We start from the raw sequence: 17,877 nt of genomic DNA on the forward strand, positions 1-17,877 counted from the left end.
TGTCTATTCAACTCAAAGGGAAGGGCCTTATACATTGTACAGACAGATGATGACATTGGTAATAATTCAAGCCATAAAACTTTCTTTTATGCCAATATGCAGTAAAATTCCATGCCAAAATGTGACCCAGAATTACACTGCACCATCTGATCTGCATGAACAAAAAACCTCAGCCTCACCACCCTACCTTCTTGTGCAAGCAGCTTCCTTTGGGGTCACACACTTACTAAATAGCATAACACCTTTTTATTTCCTGACACATTTTTGGTTATTTTTTAAAATTAAATTCTTTATTACTGAAATTACCCGTCATTGAAATGATGACATTGTTTGCTCTCCTGCCAGCCTGCATAGAAATAAAGGCAGGAAAATAAAAGAAATGCCATGATTGTACAGGAACTAGGTAAGCCCAGTTTTTATCAGATGGTGAATGCAGCCCGTTAATATTGAGTGACCAGAGCAAGTAAGCCATGCCGTTTTCACATATGCCATTATGTCCTGCAATCAGTGACCTGTTTCGGTCTGGCTGCTTTGTGGTCCACTGAATGCGCCGTTCTCCTTCACTCCATGCTGGAGTGAGGAAGACAGCAGATTCACTAAGACTCTCTTCATTAAAGTAGCTGCTGTAACTGTACTGTCTGCCCCAAAAGCCATCAGATTTGTTGCCAGGTTGAATCACAGGTGTGGTTTTAAGCGCACCCCACACTGGATCGCCTTGAAATTGTTGTGAATGCACATTTTTAACAATGTGTGTCAGTCAGTCTATATAGAATATTGACTCTCTTAGGCCATAGTCCAGCAAAAAGATGAAGAAAGACATCAACGTAGACGGCAAGAGAGGGGTTAAGGCTGGCCCACACTAAAAGATTTTTAAAATCTTAACAGATGTTGAAAATGTGAGAGACCCCACACATAACATGTTGCGTTAAATTTAACAGTTTTGTTCTTAAAGTGTGTGGAGAGCAACGATTTGGCCAAAACAGCACAACGCACACTAACAGAATCCATCCATGTACAACAAGATTCCCGACTAAAAAAAAAACGGAAGTCTCGTAAAATCTCGTGCAGTTAGTTTTTGCACTACTTTGTACTGAAAATTCACAAAGGAAAAAAGAAAAAAAATATGGATGAAGTCATGGAGACACGTTAAATAAACACTATTACACGGCTTCGTTGAATACTCGATTCTGATTGGTCAATCACAACGAGCTACGGTCTATTATTTCTTTATAGCAGACCTTTGCTAAGTATAACAGACCGTTGCTATGGGCGCAGTTCTGATGTTGGACACTGGCGGGCCGTTTTTGTGTCAAATTATTGATTTCTTAAGTAAGTAAGCCGTGTAATCGGGATAATGTACAGCTAGCGGGTCATTGTTGTGAAATAAACCCCTTCAGGGCGATGCAAGACCCTGTCGGGCTTTATTTTACAACAATGACCGGCTCACTGTACATTATCCCTTACGTGTTGTAGCCACAAATCAACAAGTTGGTCCTCCATTTCTGGGGTCCGTCTTACTACTACTTTATGCTCTGTGTTTTACATTTAGCTAGTGGCCGCCACGACAGCAGTTGTTGTCCTTTCTTCTTCAGTCGGTCTACAGTGGTTCTCAATTGGCTATCGTTCTTTCCCACAAGACCGCATTATCTGCCGTCCTCGGGGTTCCCCACACACAACAAGATATCTGATTGTAAATATCAAACTCGTTTAACACTTGCGATTTGAAATCGGTGTTCCGAGCCGATCGGGGGGATGTAAAAAAGACTCTTAACATACCTCACATCACAGGAATATCTGTAAAGATGATCTTTAGAACATTGTCGGGAGGGAGGAATCGGGCCTAAAATGGTCTTTATTCTCGTGTAGCGTGTACCCGACATTAGAGGCAGAGTGAGGAGGATGAATGGAGAGAGATTATCGTTGCCTCTGTGGAAAATATTCCAAACAAACAATTCAATTTGTTTTATATCACATATTCTTTACTCAACCGTTGACTTTCTGCATGCCTGTTAATTTAGATCTGTGTGTTTACGGATGAGTACGTTTGTGTTTCTGTGCACTTATCTCTGAGCAGCCAGTGTGTTGTGTGTGTGTGTGTGTTCAGTGTAAGGTTGACTGACCCGTGGAAAATGTTATTTTAGTTCTAATGTAATGAGTTATGACTGCTCCTCCTGAGGGAGGCACACCCCACCTACACACACACACACACACACACACACACACACACACACACACACACTCACACTGACGTCACCAGCTTTCATGCTGTTCTTAAGGTTTTCTGTGGACAGACATCGTAAACGGTCCTTAATTACGCCTCTGGAAAACGAGGGGAAAAAAGCAACAACAGTTATTCATTTAACCGCAGGCGGTGGTTTGGTGGCTCATATTTGGACCTCACAAAGAGGCGCCTGAGATGATAGATAGTAGAACTGAAGGATGGTTAAAAGGAAGGGAAGAAAATAAGAAGGTGAAGAAACAAAAATAATAGTAATAACGTTTTATTTATAAGCCAAGATGAATGAAAGAAGGAGTCATAGAGAGAAACACTGAGGAAAAGAGACAGGAATAAATGAGATGAAACTTTAATGATGCCAGAGGGGAAGTTTGGGCCATCGCAGCAGCAGCACACTGTTGAGTGTAGATCAGATGCAGACCTGCCTTGTAATTTACGATTATGCATAGCTTATTTAAATGTAACAATCATTAACATGTAATAATTAAAGGCATTTAGCCTGCTATATGTTAGCTAATAAAAAAGTGACTTATGAAGGTACTTCCTGAAATGATGCTCACATTTTTCCTTCAGCAAAGGTGCTATGAAGGAGATATCTAAGCAGCTCATTTCACTTTTTTTAACCAGGCTGGCAGCAGGATGGCAATGCCAGCCTTTCAGTTCGTCATTCCAACACTTTGGTCTAGACTGAAAAATCTGACCAACTATGGGATGGATTGCCGTGAAATTAGTGACACATTTTCACCTCCCTCTTAAGGATGATTTGCAATAACTTTGGTTGATCCATTAACTTTTCATGTACCACCATCATCAGGTCAGAATTGTAATATGTCCAATATTTTGGTTATGACCAAATACTGTTGGCCCACCTGCATGTTAAAGGCCCAGACGGAGGTAACTGAATTGAGACACAACAGGACAGATGGATAAATATTAGCTTCCAGATCCGGATGTAGAAGACGAGGAGATAGTGAAGGAAAGATGGAGGACGTAAAGAAAAGGAGGATGTGGTCAGAAAGGGGGCGACGTACGGAGAGCAAGATTTTGGGATGGAAAATAATTTAAAAACGGGGTTGATGACAATCAATGAAGAATAGATATGAGAATCTACGTAGATAGAGGGAAGAAAGGAAGTAGGGACATACAGTAATTCTCCTCTTCTCTCCTCTCTTGTCTGTCCAGCTGATGACGAAGCATCCAGCGAAGCGGCTGGGCTGTGCTCCGGAGGGGGAGAGAGACATCAGGGAGCACAGCTTCTTCCGCTACATGGACTGGGAGAAACTGGAGAACAAGGAAGTGCAGCCGCCATTCAAACCTAGAGCCGTAAGTCTAACCCTGCTGAACCCGACGTGACCCCCAAGTAAGGAAACGCAATCCCCCCCTTTGAGCCGTGCGAGGGGCTAATTAGTCGCCCAAGACAGCAGAGACCAGGCGTTTGATTCCTGATAAATACGTTTCCCTTTGTGTCTAACTTCGTCTATTTCCGCCTATCTCTCTTCTCTTTCTGTTGTTTTACTCATCTTTTTCACTTCCAATGTGATCGTTTCTGTCTCTTTCCCCTCCTCTGTTTGGGACGACGCACACAGGTAAGTCAGGAAATGATGACGACGATGATGATGATGGTGATAGGGAAGAATGTGTGGTGATGAGGGCAGGGGGTGGTGAAGATGATAATACCACACATGTTGATAAGGGTGATAGTGATGAGAAAGGCGCAGTGATGAATGTGGGTCGGAATGAGGAAGACACCGAAGACGTCGGCAATGACGGGTGACAAACCGAGAGCAAAACTTAATGAAGGTTTTGGCTTTTGAGCTAAAAACACGACATCGGCGTCTCCAGTTTTGGTGCAGTCACATTCTGCATGAGCTGAAATTAGCTTTTTTGGGGGGGGGGGGGGGGGTTAGACTGAGTTCAGAGTAAACCTCAAGGGAAAAAGTGGACGTCCGTACAGTGACCTGAAACAACACTGTGTTTTGTGGTTTTCTTTGCTGTGCTTTTTTTTTTTTTTCCTACGACAAAATTAGTTTGATCACAACTAGTCCGAATGATGTCATCCCATACTAAAACTCACACACACACAATACACACCATAACATGTAGACACACTCACACAGCCTCAGGCCACACTGCTGCTGAAGAGTTTTTCTGAGTTGAGCTTTTTTATGCAGCTGTCTTGGCCCGCTGGGGTTGTGTGTGTGTGTGTGTGTGTGTGTGTGTGTGTAATGCTGCAGTGTGTATGCATGCTTCTGTGTGTGTGCATATATATATGGGTCTTTTGCATGAATGGGTGTTAGAGGTCACCATTAGGATCCGGCTGTGTTTTAACGCTGAGGTGTGTTTCGGCAAGACTCCTCTGATGTGACTTCTAACATATGTTGTCTGATCTCTTCTTCTCTCTTCTCTCTTCTCTCCTTCTGCATCGGCCTCTTCTCTCTCCGTTTGATCTCGTCTTTCTAACATCTCTTCGTGTCTTTCACCTCTTCTGTGCTGTCGCTCGCCATCTCTCTCTTTCTTTCTCTCTCTCTTTCTTCTTGCTTCTGAGAACTGATTTTTGAAGAACCATTGTTTTTTTTTACCCTGCATAAAAGTTAGATTTCAGTTTAGCATCTGAAGGGTGCTTCTTTGATGTTTTTCTGGTGAGCTTTTTTTCTGGTGTATTGTTTTTGAAGAGGGGCTCTAAAACCACCTCAAACCATTTCTCTTCAGAGTGGTGTGTGATGGTGTTTTTTCCTACTGATGATTGTTTATGAAGGATGTTTGATGCTTTCAAAATCCATATCGCCGGTTGAGGTGGCGCTTTGGTCAGAAGTTAGTTCGCTAACTGTTTGTGATTTTGGGTCTGCTTGTATAGTTTCACACTGCGAATGTCGGATGAGCTTTTGAACATATGACCGACCAACTAGTTGACTCACCGGTTGGTTTATTGATTCATCCGACAGATAAAGAATGTCCGTCGGACTTTCGTTCACAGTCTTTAATTATCATTGTTCATCTGTCCGTCCGTCGAGCAATCTGTTGTCGATCCATTCATCCATCCTCCACCTAAAGACTCCATCCATCTGTTCACTGTTCACTGCCGCCGTGCACCAACCCATCTGTCCTTTTACACGTTTTTATTTGTCCTCTCTCCGTGTTCACAGTTTTCTCATGTTTGTTTCTGTTTATTATTTGCATGCTCTGTGGCTCAAGTCTCAAATGAAACCTGTCCTGGAGTGCACTACAGAAACCTCACAGTATAACAACAGCTTTTATTTAAAAATAAGACAATCTTACAGAAACATCTCACCTTTTCTTGGAATCTGTAAGGCTCATAGTTTCAAATCAAATACAATAACAGCATGTTTTTTCTTTTTTTCAAAGGGGCATTTCATCAAAACCAAACTCAGCTGCATTCCTGGTATTAAAAAGATATTAAGACTAGGGCTGACCCGAATGCTTAGACTGTTGTCATGGTAATCGAACTCCAAATCACTATTTGAATGCTTTGTTTTTCTCTATTTTAATATATATGTAGTAATAATAATATATAAATCCCAAAATAGCCCATGAAATAATGAATAATCCCACAACATTATTAATTATTCATATTCAAAATGACTTATTATAAGTTATTCTCAGACGGATATCGCTGTTTGTTGTGTGTAGAGGTGCTTTCTCACTGATGCTTCCAAGCCCAAAAAATGGTAGATACTGACCACATCAGCCGACACATTCTTGGCTGAGGTGTTGTGTACTGAATTGCTACTTCTAAACTTTGTGGCACTTATTTCATTTCCCTACGTGGCAAATTCTTCCCATCTGGTTCCCCACAAAACAGGTTAAAACAAACGCAAGTAATTAGCCGCAAATACAATTTGACCCTGGTGTATTTCTCATTTCACATATTTCCCCAAACTATAAGCAGTCTGGCTTAATTTCATTTGGGTTTTTTTGCAAGTTACAGAGATTTAATGAGTTTGTAGTTTTCCTCTGGGTGATGTTGTCAGCGGACACTGAAACCTTGTTGTGTTAATTAAAGCTCAGCGCAGTGATGGAGATGGAAGAAGGAAAAAAAAGAAAAAGGAATAGCTCGGCCCAAAGTCCCCGTGAGGCATACTGTCGGGAAAATATAGTTTTCAAGTTAATAACTTGTTTTATGTACTTAGACGGACGCACATCTCGCGGGTATATGAGCTCTTATTGGGTTCCCAGTGGTCGGAATGAGGAAATGAAGTGGACTGAAATGAACAATGACTTCTTCTTTTTTCCAAATTGCTTCTTGAGAAAACAAATTCTACCTAATGTGAATTGCACAAAAAAGATGATTTCATTCCGTCATCTGTCACTTCTTTATAGGCACTTAAAGAGTTTGATTGGATAGTGATAGTTGAGCTTAATAGCAACAACATTTTTAATAAGTACTGTACAGGGAGATATAATCTCAATATGATGACGTAATCGTCATATATACAATATCTTGAAAGTCAATTCAATATTTTCTCAAATTGTGCAGCTTCTAAGCAAATATTGTCCAGAAACCCTCACAGGTACTGCATTTAGCATAAAAATATGCTCAAATCATAACATGGCAAACTGCAGACCAACAGGCAGCAACAGCTGTCAGTGTGTCAGTGTGCTGACTTGACTATGACTTGCCCCAAACTGCATGTGATTATCATAAAGTGGGCATATCTGTAAACGGGAGACTCGTGGGTACCCATCTTGAGGTCAGAGGTCAAGGGACCCCTTTGAAAATGGCCATGACAGTTTTTCCTCGCCAAATTTTAGCGCAAGTTTGGAGCGTTATTAAGCCTCCTTCACGATAAGCTAGTATGACATGGTTGGTACCAATGGATTCCTCAGGTTTTGTAGTTTCATATGATGCCAGTAGCTTCACTTCTAGCTTTAAAACTTAGCCCGCTATAACCTAAAAATCGCAATGTTGCGTTAATGCGTTAAAGAAATTAGTGACGTTAAAATGAATCATCGTTAGCGCGTTATTATCCCGTTAACTTTGACAGCCCTAGTCTAAAGAGATTCTGAGTTATTCCCAGTACTGTTTTGCAAACTAGCTGGTTGTCTGATTTGGTTTATCATATCTCAGCAGGTCTCCACAGCATAATTAACCCACGACTACACCATAATCATCTCATGGCTTTGAGCCTTTTCTTGTTCAGAAATTCCAATTAAATCCAAGTATTATAACCAAAAACATCTCGATGAAATACCAAGGACAATTGTTTTGGGCTATTTACTTACAGCCATGGTGGGATGCTTTTTGAGTTAAGTGCTCGTTACCAAAAAACATCATAGCTCCATGCATTACACTTTAGCACGGCCAACCCCAATGTAGTGCACCGCCGCAGGACGTTTGAGACTTCTGTGGCCTTGTTGTGTTTAAAATTGGAATTGAATATGTTTCAAATATTTGAAAAAGGAAAGCCTGAGGTGCGCTTGACTTATCCTCTCCTGAGTGGTATTTTCAGTATCACTTTAAAGGTAATAACAACATTACCTTTTCAGCCAATACACATGGAGAGTTGAGTCAAGCTCACCCCAAGTACTGGCACCTTGTTTTGATATTTGAAACCATGTTCAGGTAATGTCATCTCACACCCTGGTTCAACCCACCGTTCCTCCTTCTTTTGTTTTCCTCTCCTTCTCCCCCCCTCCACCTCCCCACCCCCCCGATGCATCCATCCCTCTCCATCCCCACTCCTCCCCTCCCCTCCCCAATCCGCCCCTCCCCTTATACTCCATCCCTCCCCGCCCTCCTCAACAGTGTGGACGGGATGCAGAGAACTTTGACCGTTTTTTCACGCGCCACCCGCCGGTGCTGACCCCTCCCGATGAGGAAGTGATTCAGAACCTGGACCAGGACGAGTTCCAGGGATTCTCCTTTATCAACCCAGAGTTCCCAGGAAGCGCTCCTGCTACCACCCCTGCCGCCGAGCAGGCTTGATTTCAGCTCATGCACGCACACAAACACATACATTCTCATTTTCCTCAGTATCAGAACCTGTGTACCCTGGAACACACACACACACACACACACACACACACACACACACGCACACACACACACACACATATCAACTTTAAATATCAACTTTAAATATCCTGCAAATGATTTGTGCTGTTACAGGAACAAAGAAGCCATGACTTAAACTGATCCACAGACACACCCTATACACAGTAACACATTTACACATATTTGTTGTTCACACTGCTGCAACCTGGATGATGTGACGGCCTCTTAGGAGGGCCCATGAGCAGTATAAAATGGCTGAATGCACGTAGCTCTCGAGTGCTGCTCCGAAAGTACGATTTAAACTGAGGAATTGAAATAATTAGATTGAACAAATCCTGTATTTTCCCATGCTTCTTCATGGTCAAAGTGTTACTACTTCGCAAGATATGAGTCCTCGGCCTCATGCAGGAAGCAATATACGAACAAATTTTCTCCTATTTTTTGTTTGTGTCCACTATTTGTTCTTATTTTGTTAATACCCATTGATTTCACCAGTGTTTTCTTATTTTTGTTCTTAGGTAAGAGAACATTTTACGAGAGCAGTCTTACCAAGATAAGAAAAAACATCTTGTTTTCACAAACAAATTGTTTTTCCATCGCATGAAACATAAATTTGAGGAACATTAAAAAAATATATGATAATAAAATTTAGATTATTATCTGTCTTAGAGTAATTATAATGATTGGATTATTTAATGTATCTATCTTATCTTATCTTATCTAAGTTCCTACAGCATTTCTTTCCCTCCAATTCTTGGTCATGTGCCAGAGTATCTGCACACGGCACAGCACCTGCCCTATAGTGTTTGGGGGGTGTTACCTATACGAATACCTGCCCTTATATAGTGTTTAAGGGATGTTACCTATGCTAATAATGAACAATCGGCCACACACCTCCAATTTACGATCAAGTGGGATTCATTATTCAGCACACCTGGAAAATAGCAGATCTGGATGGTTAAGGACGTTTGGTGCATCTGGAGTTGACTTTTCTTATTTTTTTCTCTTAACAGTAATTTAAGGGAAAATGTAAGAGAATGTTGCTGCATGAGGCCCAGTGACTTTCTCCAAGCTTTGTTTCTGATAAACAAGAATCTTGGAAATGTGATTCACCACAAGCTTGTTGAATCAACGTGTGTTGCTCACAGTGTGAACATCACCTCATCAGAATTAAGGATTAGAAATAAATAGAGGACCCTTAAAAAGTCCTTAAAATCAAAACTTTACATTGAGGGACAAAAATAATTCTTTACAACCTAACTACACAATATTGTCAAGTCATGATTCCCCCAGCCAGCACACACAAACACACAACAGCATCATTCACATGTAACATAGCTTCAGCATCCATTTTATGACTTTTTTTGGTGGAAAATTGTGATTTAACTTTTTCTTTCACTCATTCCTCGACTATTCCAGCGCATTCTGAGTTCGGCCTGTGCTTCTGGTGTGCTTTTTATTCGACGTGTAATAATAATAGTGTCTGTACGTTTATCCTTATCTTAGCGAAAAACTGGAATGTTTAACATACTTGTGCATGAGTTTCTATATCAATAACAGCCCTGGACTTTGTCTCCCAGCAGTATTTTAGCATCTTATCTCTGCACTCCTCTGCTCTCACGGTTTTCTAAATGTGTGTTTAAAAAAAGATATTTAGGTGTATTGTACCCATTGAGACGGTGGAAGATTTGTGCCACAAATATCGGATCATGGTGTAAAATGCTGCTGGGAAATGTAGTCTTTATATAGGCTTTGAGTCAGTTAGATAGATAATAATACTTTGTATACTCTCAGTTTCTGTTATCTAGTATATAAGCAATGAGAGAGACTAGCAGTTTCTTTGTGTTTTACAAAAGCATGATTCAGACACCTGGGCGTTTGTTTACAGCGTACAGTATGTGTGTGTGTGTGTGTGCATGTTTGTTTTCTATGTGTGCGAACGAGTACTGTGTATGAAAACGCGCATTTGCGTTCGCATTTTTGTATGTGTGTCAATATCTGCCTTCCCAGCGCCTCGTCCGGCCTCGTGTTTACATTTGTTAGTATGGTGAATGTCTGCACCCCCCCCCCCCCCCCCCCCCCCCCCCCCCAAATCGAGCAGTATTGGTATGATCCACTTGACTTCCAATCAGCGGCTCCACAAGTGTGTCAGAATAGAAAAAGGATGGAAGTAGAGAAGGAGAGGTGCATGATATTGAAATTGATACAAAGTAGTGCAGCGGCCCTGTTCAGAACGGGCTGAATGCTCGGCTTGTGGTGTTGCAGCTCGCAGCTTTCTGGAGAATCGCTCATACAACCAACTTCACACCTGACACTGCGCTTCCTCGGGTCTTGAGCAATACACCTGCCATGACAGAGTGGCATCACACACCCAAGTCACGGCTACTGAAGAAAAATACGTACTTGTTCACAGGAAAAAAAACACCAGGGGCAGACTTCACTGTTTAACTGCCCTCAACTAGCAGGGCCCCAAACAGATATAAATTTGTTATGATGTTTAGATATGAAATGTATTGAATCATGTTACTATGTTAACTCATTGTACACTGAAATAACTTAACAAAAGACCCCCAAAGCACTTCAAAATAGTATAAGTAGAGCATGGATTTAATTAGAGGAGGTATTTTGCTGGCGGTAACATTATTAGTGTTATAAGTTAGTATCAAGTGTTACACCGGGGAATTGCAGTCTTACTCACAAGCGGAAAAACACACCCAGGTCGCGGCCCTTTGCTGCAGACGACAGGCTCATCTTAGTCCCCCCGCCCCCACTGCTGAACAGAGCGCCGTCCTTCCGTCCGTCCGTCCGTCCGTCCGTCGACACACTTTCGTTTCCGGAGTAGAACTCAGAAACTATTTAACTTAAGAACTTCAAATTTGATATGATGGTAGACAGTGGGGTCTAGTAGTGCCTTTTGGGGGATAGAAGTCCAGAGTGCCCAAATATTTTTAAATTTTGGCCAAAAACTGTGATTTTTTCGACTTCATTTTCGTTCCTGAGTAGAACTCGTTCCATTAGTTCCAAAAGGGCAAAACCTTTGGCCTTACTTCAGTAGGGGTCAAGCAGTGAGCGGGGGTATGTGAGCCATGCTCACTTTTACCTTGTTTATTCAAAGTTTATTAATATTTAACATGTCCAAATTGCACGTCCCCAGCAATACACCCGCCAAATGTGAAGTAGATTGGATGAGCGGTTCTTGAGATATGCGAATAACACACAGACAGACAGATCATTTGCTTTATAATTAGATAATAATGATATTAAGTGTAAGAATCAGTAAGAGAATAGTGATAATATAAAAATTAGTGCTTACTTGAAGTCTTAATGACATCTTAAACCTTGTGTTTGAATCATCATTGATGTTTAGTACAGCAAGTTTCACCTCGATAGTTCTTGTAAAGCACCGCCTCAGTGCTGGAGATGTTTTGTATGGCCTGGAAACTAAAATCAAACCCAGATTCCTGCTTTTGAAATGCAGGTTAAGTACCTGAGCATCTCAAAAAGTTCTTAGGCCTGAGAAAAGTTTCTGTGGTAGAAAAAAAAAGCGCACCAATATGTCATGCAGTTCTACTTTTCTGATCTAGTTTTTTTTGGTTATGTGGGAAAGGAACTCACTGTGATTGGTGTTTCTCAAGTAGCCGTCTGTGTGCGCAATAAGAATTTCCAACCTGACTACAGCCGCAGCGAATAAGGACAAAGGTTAAAGCTATAGGTCTCCTGAAGCAGGAACGTGTGTGTGTGTGTGTGTGTTTTGTCTCTTGTTTTCCCGAGCTAGCAATAATCTTGTTGACAGGAAGGCAGAATCGGTACTGAACCAGGCTCAGGTTAGGACTGTCATTAATTCACATGCAAAAGGCTACGAGGTTATGAAGCTTATTTATCCGATGGCTGCACCTGATACACTTCAGTGTAGTTAACACTGTGTGGAAGTGGCTGAAGTGCTTCCTCATATCACACTCCTCTTCATCACAGAGGGACATCAGGGGAGCAGGTTCACCGGTGTTTATCAGTGTTATGAAGATATACAGTATCTGCAGGTGAAGATCACACAGTTAATTCACTTGAACAGTTATCTGTCATGTTAACAGGCGTGGGAGTCACTGTGGTTTCCACAAGCGTGACTATTGATAGGACATTATCATGAAGATTGTAACTGATATCTAAGAATATCTGCAGTATGAAAGTGACTGGAAGTTAATGGGGATCAGTGTATAATCACAATATAATGATTATTTTAGAACATTTTTAATTCAGGTCAAAATATTTGTTGCAACTTTAAAGGGATAGTTTGAGTGTTTTTAAGTGGGGGAGTATGAGGTGCTTATTATGCCCATAGTCAGTGTATTACCTACAGTAGATGATGGTCGGCACGCCTCCAGTTTGGAGAAGCAGACAGGAGTTACCACACGGTAACCAAATCAATGTACTGCGGTGGACGGGGTCGACGGCACTATATTGCTATTATACTATATACACTATATTTTTACTGGTTTACCTTGCCAGTGGACAGCCCTTTCTGATGATGAACTGGTAAAATTACTGTTTTTTCAATGGAGTCTGGTGAGAGAGCTTAGATAACGGCTTCAGTTCCCCGTCGGAACCATAGACTGTATAGCTGTCTGACGGCAAGGTAAACTGGCGAAAATATTCTAAATATAGCGTACACTTAAACTGATATTGATTTTTTTTTTAGGTGGGCCTTTCTTTTAGGTGGCTTAAATATGTTTTGCTGCAGGCCCCCGTCAACACAGCAGTACATTGCTTTGCTTCCATGTGGTAACTCCCATATGTTTCTTGTGTTGTGTTTTCACACTGACTATGAATAAGTACCTCATACAACCCCACTTAAAAACACCCACACTATCCCTTTAATGCAGAAGACAATGGGTCTTCACATACAATTGTCTGATAGCTACAGTTATCAATACACTTGTGTTACTCCTATACTCCTACTTGTGTTGACTAGAATTTGGCATACAGTAGGCTTTTGGATATCATAAACAAGGTGAAAACTGTAATCTGCAATTAGAGTTTTAAAAAGAACTGCAACATTTGAAAGAGATAATTTTTTGCAAGACACTGGCAACTTGTGCTCTGCTTATTCCTGACGAGTGGGCCAGATGGTAAAGAGTTAGCAGAAAACTGAAGGGAGCGAAGGTCTGATCCCATTGGGAATGGCAAGAATTCAGTCTGGAAAGGATTTCTGAAGTTCTCCTTTAGTAATGCATGTTTACATTGTGCTTTTTGATGGCATTGAGACCTGTTCAGTGAAGTCATTTGACATTTTGATGGGGGGAAGTGACTGATTTAGGGACAGTCTTAACTAACATCTGGATCAAGTTGGTCCTGTCTGTTGTCTCTAGTCTTAAACTTTAAACTGCTGATGAGTTCAGCACAGAAGAGCAGATTTAGCGCTTTCACATTTCATTCACAATTATGTGTTTTTACGACTTGAGCTAAATCGGTGTCCATTATCTGTGTCATACCTCCATTGTCGGTATTTATTACAGTGAAGCTCTCCTGTATTATAACAACAACTATATATACTTATACATAAACATATATAACTGTGTCAAATGTTGATATTTACACCATGTGGTCAGTATTGTGAAGGACGAGAAGTCTTACTCCAGGATTTGTGTTTTTGTTTCTTTGATTCCTTCCTGCTGAAGGAGAAGCAAAATGGACTCTGCATGAAAAAATGCTTTTTGTTTTTACCTTTTTATTAGTTAGGATTTATATACATTTAACATATTAGGGGTGATTCATGTTTTCTGTGCCGGCATTGCTTCAAAAGTGTTATCCAAGCTACTGTTGTGTGTGAAAATAATACATCTAAAGAAAGAAAAAAAAAAATGCTTCTCACAATGCTTTCCATGTGCCAACATTATTTTTTTGTTAGTTTGTTTTCCAGGAAAAACAGGCATACCTAAAATAAATGATTCAAAAGATGACATGTTTATATGATGTTCAATGTGTATGTGATGTGATTTAAAAAAAAAAAAAAAAAGGGTGAAAGAGAAGAAGTGTAGTAGGAGAGACGAAGAGGTAGTAAGAAGGGACAGTGGAGAGGAGGAAGAGAGGAGGACGAGGATGCAAAGCGAGGCTCTGTGAAGCGGTGCAGGCGGCTACGACAGGCTGTGCATATTTCATGGCTGCCACTTATCATAAGAGCCTTTCCCTGATGGGGGAGCGTAGGTCTGATGACTTCAAGGAAATAACATGCAGAACACGGCCTACATATACACAGCCCTGCTGAGCCACTCAGCCGCTTCACGACGCCTCTAAAGCTGCTCGCAATCCACTGTAGTCGAGCCGCCGCTGCTGCTGCAACTGCTGCTGCTGACTACGGCGGCACATTTACTTTTAATAGGGGTTACTGGATCTTGCACCATTTACTATCCCTAGCACAATATACTGTTTTACAAGTATTGTCAGCAACTAACGATGGAAAACAGCATCTAGAGCAAGACAGTAATCCACTGGGAATGTTTCTGTCTGTGATCGCAGCACTGGTGAAAGCAAGAGGTTCAAAATCCAATGATGGGAAGAGAGAAACTCTGCCAGTGAGGTTCAACTTTAATGAAGTTAGTCAAACGTGTTGAGATGACCTTTAAGTTCTTTATATCTGGGTGGATTGTTGATGTGACCATAAGAGTGTGACATCTGGCTCAGTTGGTTTTTAAAACCGTTTTAGCATTTGTCAGAAGGAATAATAGGATACTGGGCTGTGACTGTCCACGACTTACAACATTTTTATTGTTTGACAAACCTCATCCATGTCCCACCCAAGAGGGCTATTGCTTTATAACCCAGACCGGATATACCTTGGATATACAGTGCACAATAGGTTATGGATCAGCCCTGTATTTTAATATAAGCCTAATGTTTTCTAATCAACACTTTTTTTTATAACCAAAAACCCAAAGAAATGTTTCTCTCTATAGATCGCTATGTGTTGTTTGCATCAACCATGTAACATGGTTAAATAGTAGCCTATATAGTTAATAATCTGCTTCACGTTGTTGCTGAGAGTTAGATGAGAAGATCGATGCTCTTGATATCTGTCCGTTAAGTATGAAGCTAAAGCCAGGAGATGGTTATAGCTTAAATTAGCATGAAGACTAATTAGCATATCTTGTTTACTCCATTCACAAACAGAAATATGAAAACAGCAATTTATGTTTTTTTTCGTGGTTATGCGGACACGTTCTTGGCCAGGCGCAGTCACTTAAGCTAGCTGTTTCCCCATTTTCAGACTATATGGAAACTAAAAAAGGTCGTGAATATTAACGTTAGTGTCACACTGTTGACGGTTACTTTTTGTCTCATTTTCAGAGCAGAACATTTTTCCTGTTAAGTGACAAGGTTGATGAACTTTCACTCACAGAAAGTGGAGAGTGGCCTATGTTCCCTCAGATCAGTACCTCCGCCGGTGCCATGCCAGTGTTTTCCTACGGCCCATTAGTCCGAAACCCCGTGACCCGCCCTACTCTTCCTACCCTAACCATTCTCACTCCTCATGCCTAAACCTAACCAACATAGGACTGAGGGAATATAGGGCTGACCCCCTAGATGGGAAATTAGCCAGCTGATTAGCAGGCAATCAGCTAAAAGAACATCCAGGATTGGATGGAACGGTCAACTTCTGGACAGCACAGGAAAAACAAACAAACAGTACGACAGAAAAACTAAACACGCATGACGATATACAGTATGTTGCTATGGTGATGGAATGAAATGTGTCAAATATTTTATATTTGTCTATTATTTGATGTAATTATTCTAATAATGCATGTAGCTATAAAATGAATCTTTAACATTCTCCTTGTGCGAGGGAGCTACGTAACATCCAGTTGTAAATTCCGTCACGGAGGACGGCAAAAAGTTAAAATATTTTAACTTTGGACGGCCGTCTACCGTTGCTGGTGTTCTCTGCCACCCTCACCTAATTTTACCGTCTTGCTCTCGTCCACTAAAATGATATCCAGTTTGCCGTCTGCGTGATTCCGTGAGTGCCGCATTATTCTCATAAACGCATAAACAGCTGAAGAGTCTGTTTCACCTCGACCTCGGATGTTGGATGAATTCTATTCAGTGAAGTAGCCTATAGGCTACATTTACCTGGTTACTGCTTTCAACTTGTAGCTATAATACATTTTACATGCTGTTATTTATATTTCAGTTGAAAAATAACGGCTTCCTGTTGCCCATTCAGTCCTTCACAGAAGGCATACCCCCGCATTCCTCTTTGTTAACTGTATACTAACAATGTGCTGCAGCTGTATTTTATGCAAATGTATCCTAACAGCAATACAAACTCCTGTGTAACAGGAAGTTCCAGCATATAAGCTGTATAAAGTTTGTATTGGAGTGGATGTAATAGCCATGTACACAGTAAGCCGCAGCAGTGCTGGAGTGTGTGTGATAATTAATTCCAAATGTTGCGGCCCCCAAATTAAAGCCAGTGGCTTCAGCACAAAGCAGCCTGCGCTTATCAGCCCAAAACAGGTCAGCGTTCGATACCGCCTTTCATTCACCCTCCTCTCCCCTTCACCTCCCCGCATCCTCTGTGCCTCCCACTCTCCCCGCATCCTCAGCTGACATAGGCTCGTCTCCCGCTAATCCTCTCGTTACTGAAAAGAGATGGGGTGAGAGAGAGAGAGGGAGGGAGGTAGGAAGGCAGAAGAGAGGAAGAGAGGGAAGGGAGGTGTAAAGAGGCAAAAGACTAAATTAAAGATTCAGAGTCATGTTTCTCTATTAAAACCACTGCCTCTGGACCACAGTTGTGTTTTTGCCCTGATGCTACTGTATATTCCAAGCTCTCTATCTATACATCTATACCAAGGGCCACTGATATTTATCTCGCTGCCTGTCCTCTGCTGCATCTCTTCCTCCTCTCTCTCCATATCTCTGTCTCTCTGCCTCACAGCATTAACTGCAATTGAAGCGTGTTGAGATGGAACACATTATGAGCTGGCCTACATGGCTGGCAGCTGTGTGCGTGTGTGTGTGTGTATTTTTGGTAAATAGCTGCATGCACGCTCTTCTGCAGTGTACACAGTGGGATTTACACGGTTTTGGAGGCATAAACACACATTCACATCTGTATGCGTGTGTTTATATATTTCCTGTCAGATAAACCGTCTTAACTGAAAGTCATTATGTTGAGTGACATTTAGTTTGACAGCATATCGATCAGCGACAGCGAGTACTGACATGGATTTCCTAGAATATTCCTTCATATGTGGGACCTCTATATGCTGTATTCAAACCATCTATCACTGGTAGATACCACCCATCAGGATTATGTTGATGGTGATATTTTAACTGATATTTGCCAAGCCCCACCCCCCCTTAGTTACTGTTGCTATGCCTGTCATGCCTCCTGATAACCGTGGCAAATTTACCACTCAATTATTTTAGTAATTTTTGAAACAATAGCTGTGTTTCCATTCATGCACCTTTTATGTGCGTTTTGAAGTATTGCATTAGAAAAGCTGTATGGAAACGGCAAAATTCAATAAAACTTCCTCAGTTGCGAATATAATTTTTTACGCTCACTTGGGGTGTTTTTTTTGGTGCCTTCAAATGAAACTCGCGAGCTTGAATTTACAACATGGGAGGT

The 17,877-nt window shown here is 41.3% G+C and overlaps 1 protein-coding gene across 3 annotated transcripts in view; it reads left to right on the forward strand.

Moving 5' to 3' along the window:
* LOC119501221 (protein kinase C beta type-like) overlaps positions 1 to 17,877 on the forward strand; it is a 121,683-nt gene that overhangs the window by 96,870 nt on the left and 6,936 nt on the right. For 2 of the 3 annotated variants that reach the window (XR_005209785.1, XM_037791425.1), the window contains exon 16: positions 3,419 to 3,559. Coding sequence is in view for 2 of the 3 variants with exons in the window: in XM_037791425.1 (XP_037647353.1) it covers positions 3,419 to 3,559 (141 nt within the window). In the remaining variant the exon portion in view is untranslated. Of the gene's footprint in view, positions 1 to 3,418; positions 3,560 to 8,000; positions 10,416 to 17,877 lie in introns of those variants that run through there. The other variant, XM_037791424.1, reaches the window with a different exon arrangement.

This window comes from Sebastes umbrosus, chromosome 14 (assembly GCF_015220745.1).
Source record: "Sebastes umbrosus isolate fSebUmb1 chromosome 14, fSebUmb1.pri, whole genome shotgun sequence".
Taxonomy (NCBI): Eukaryota; Metazoa; Chordata; class Actinopteri; order Perciformes; family Sebastidae; genus Sebastes; species Sebastes umbrosus.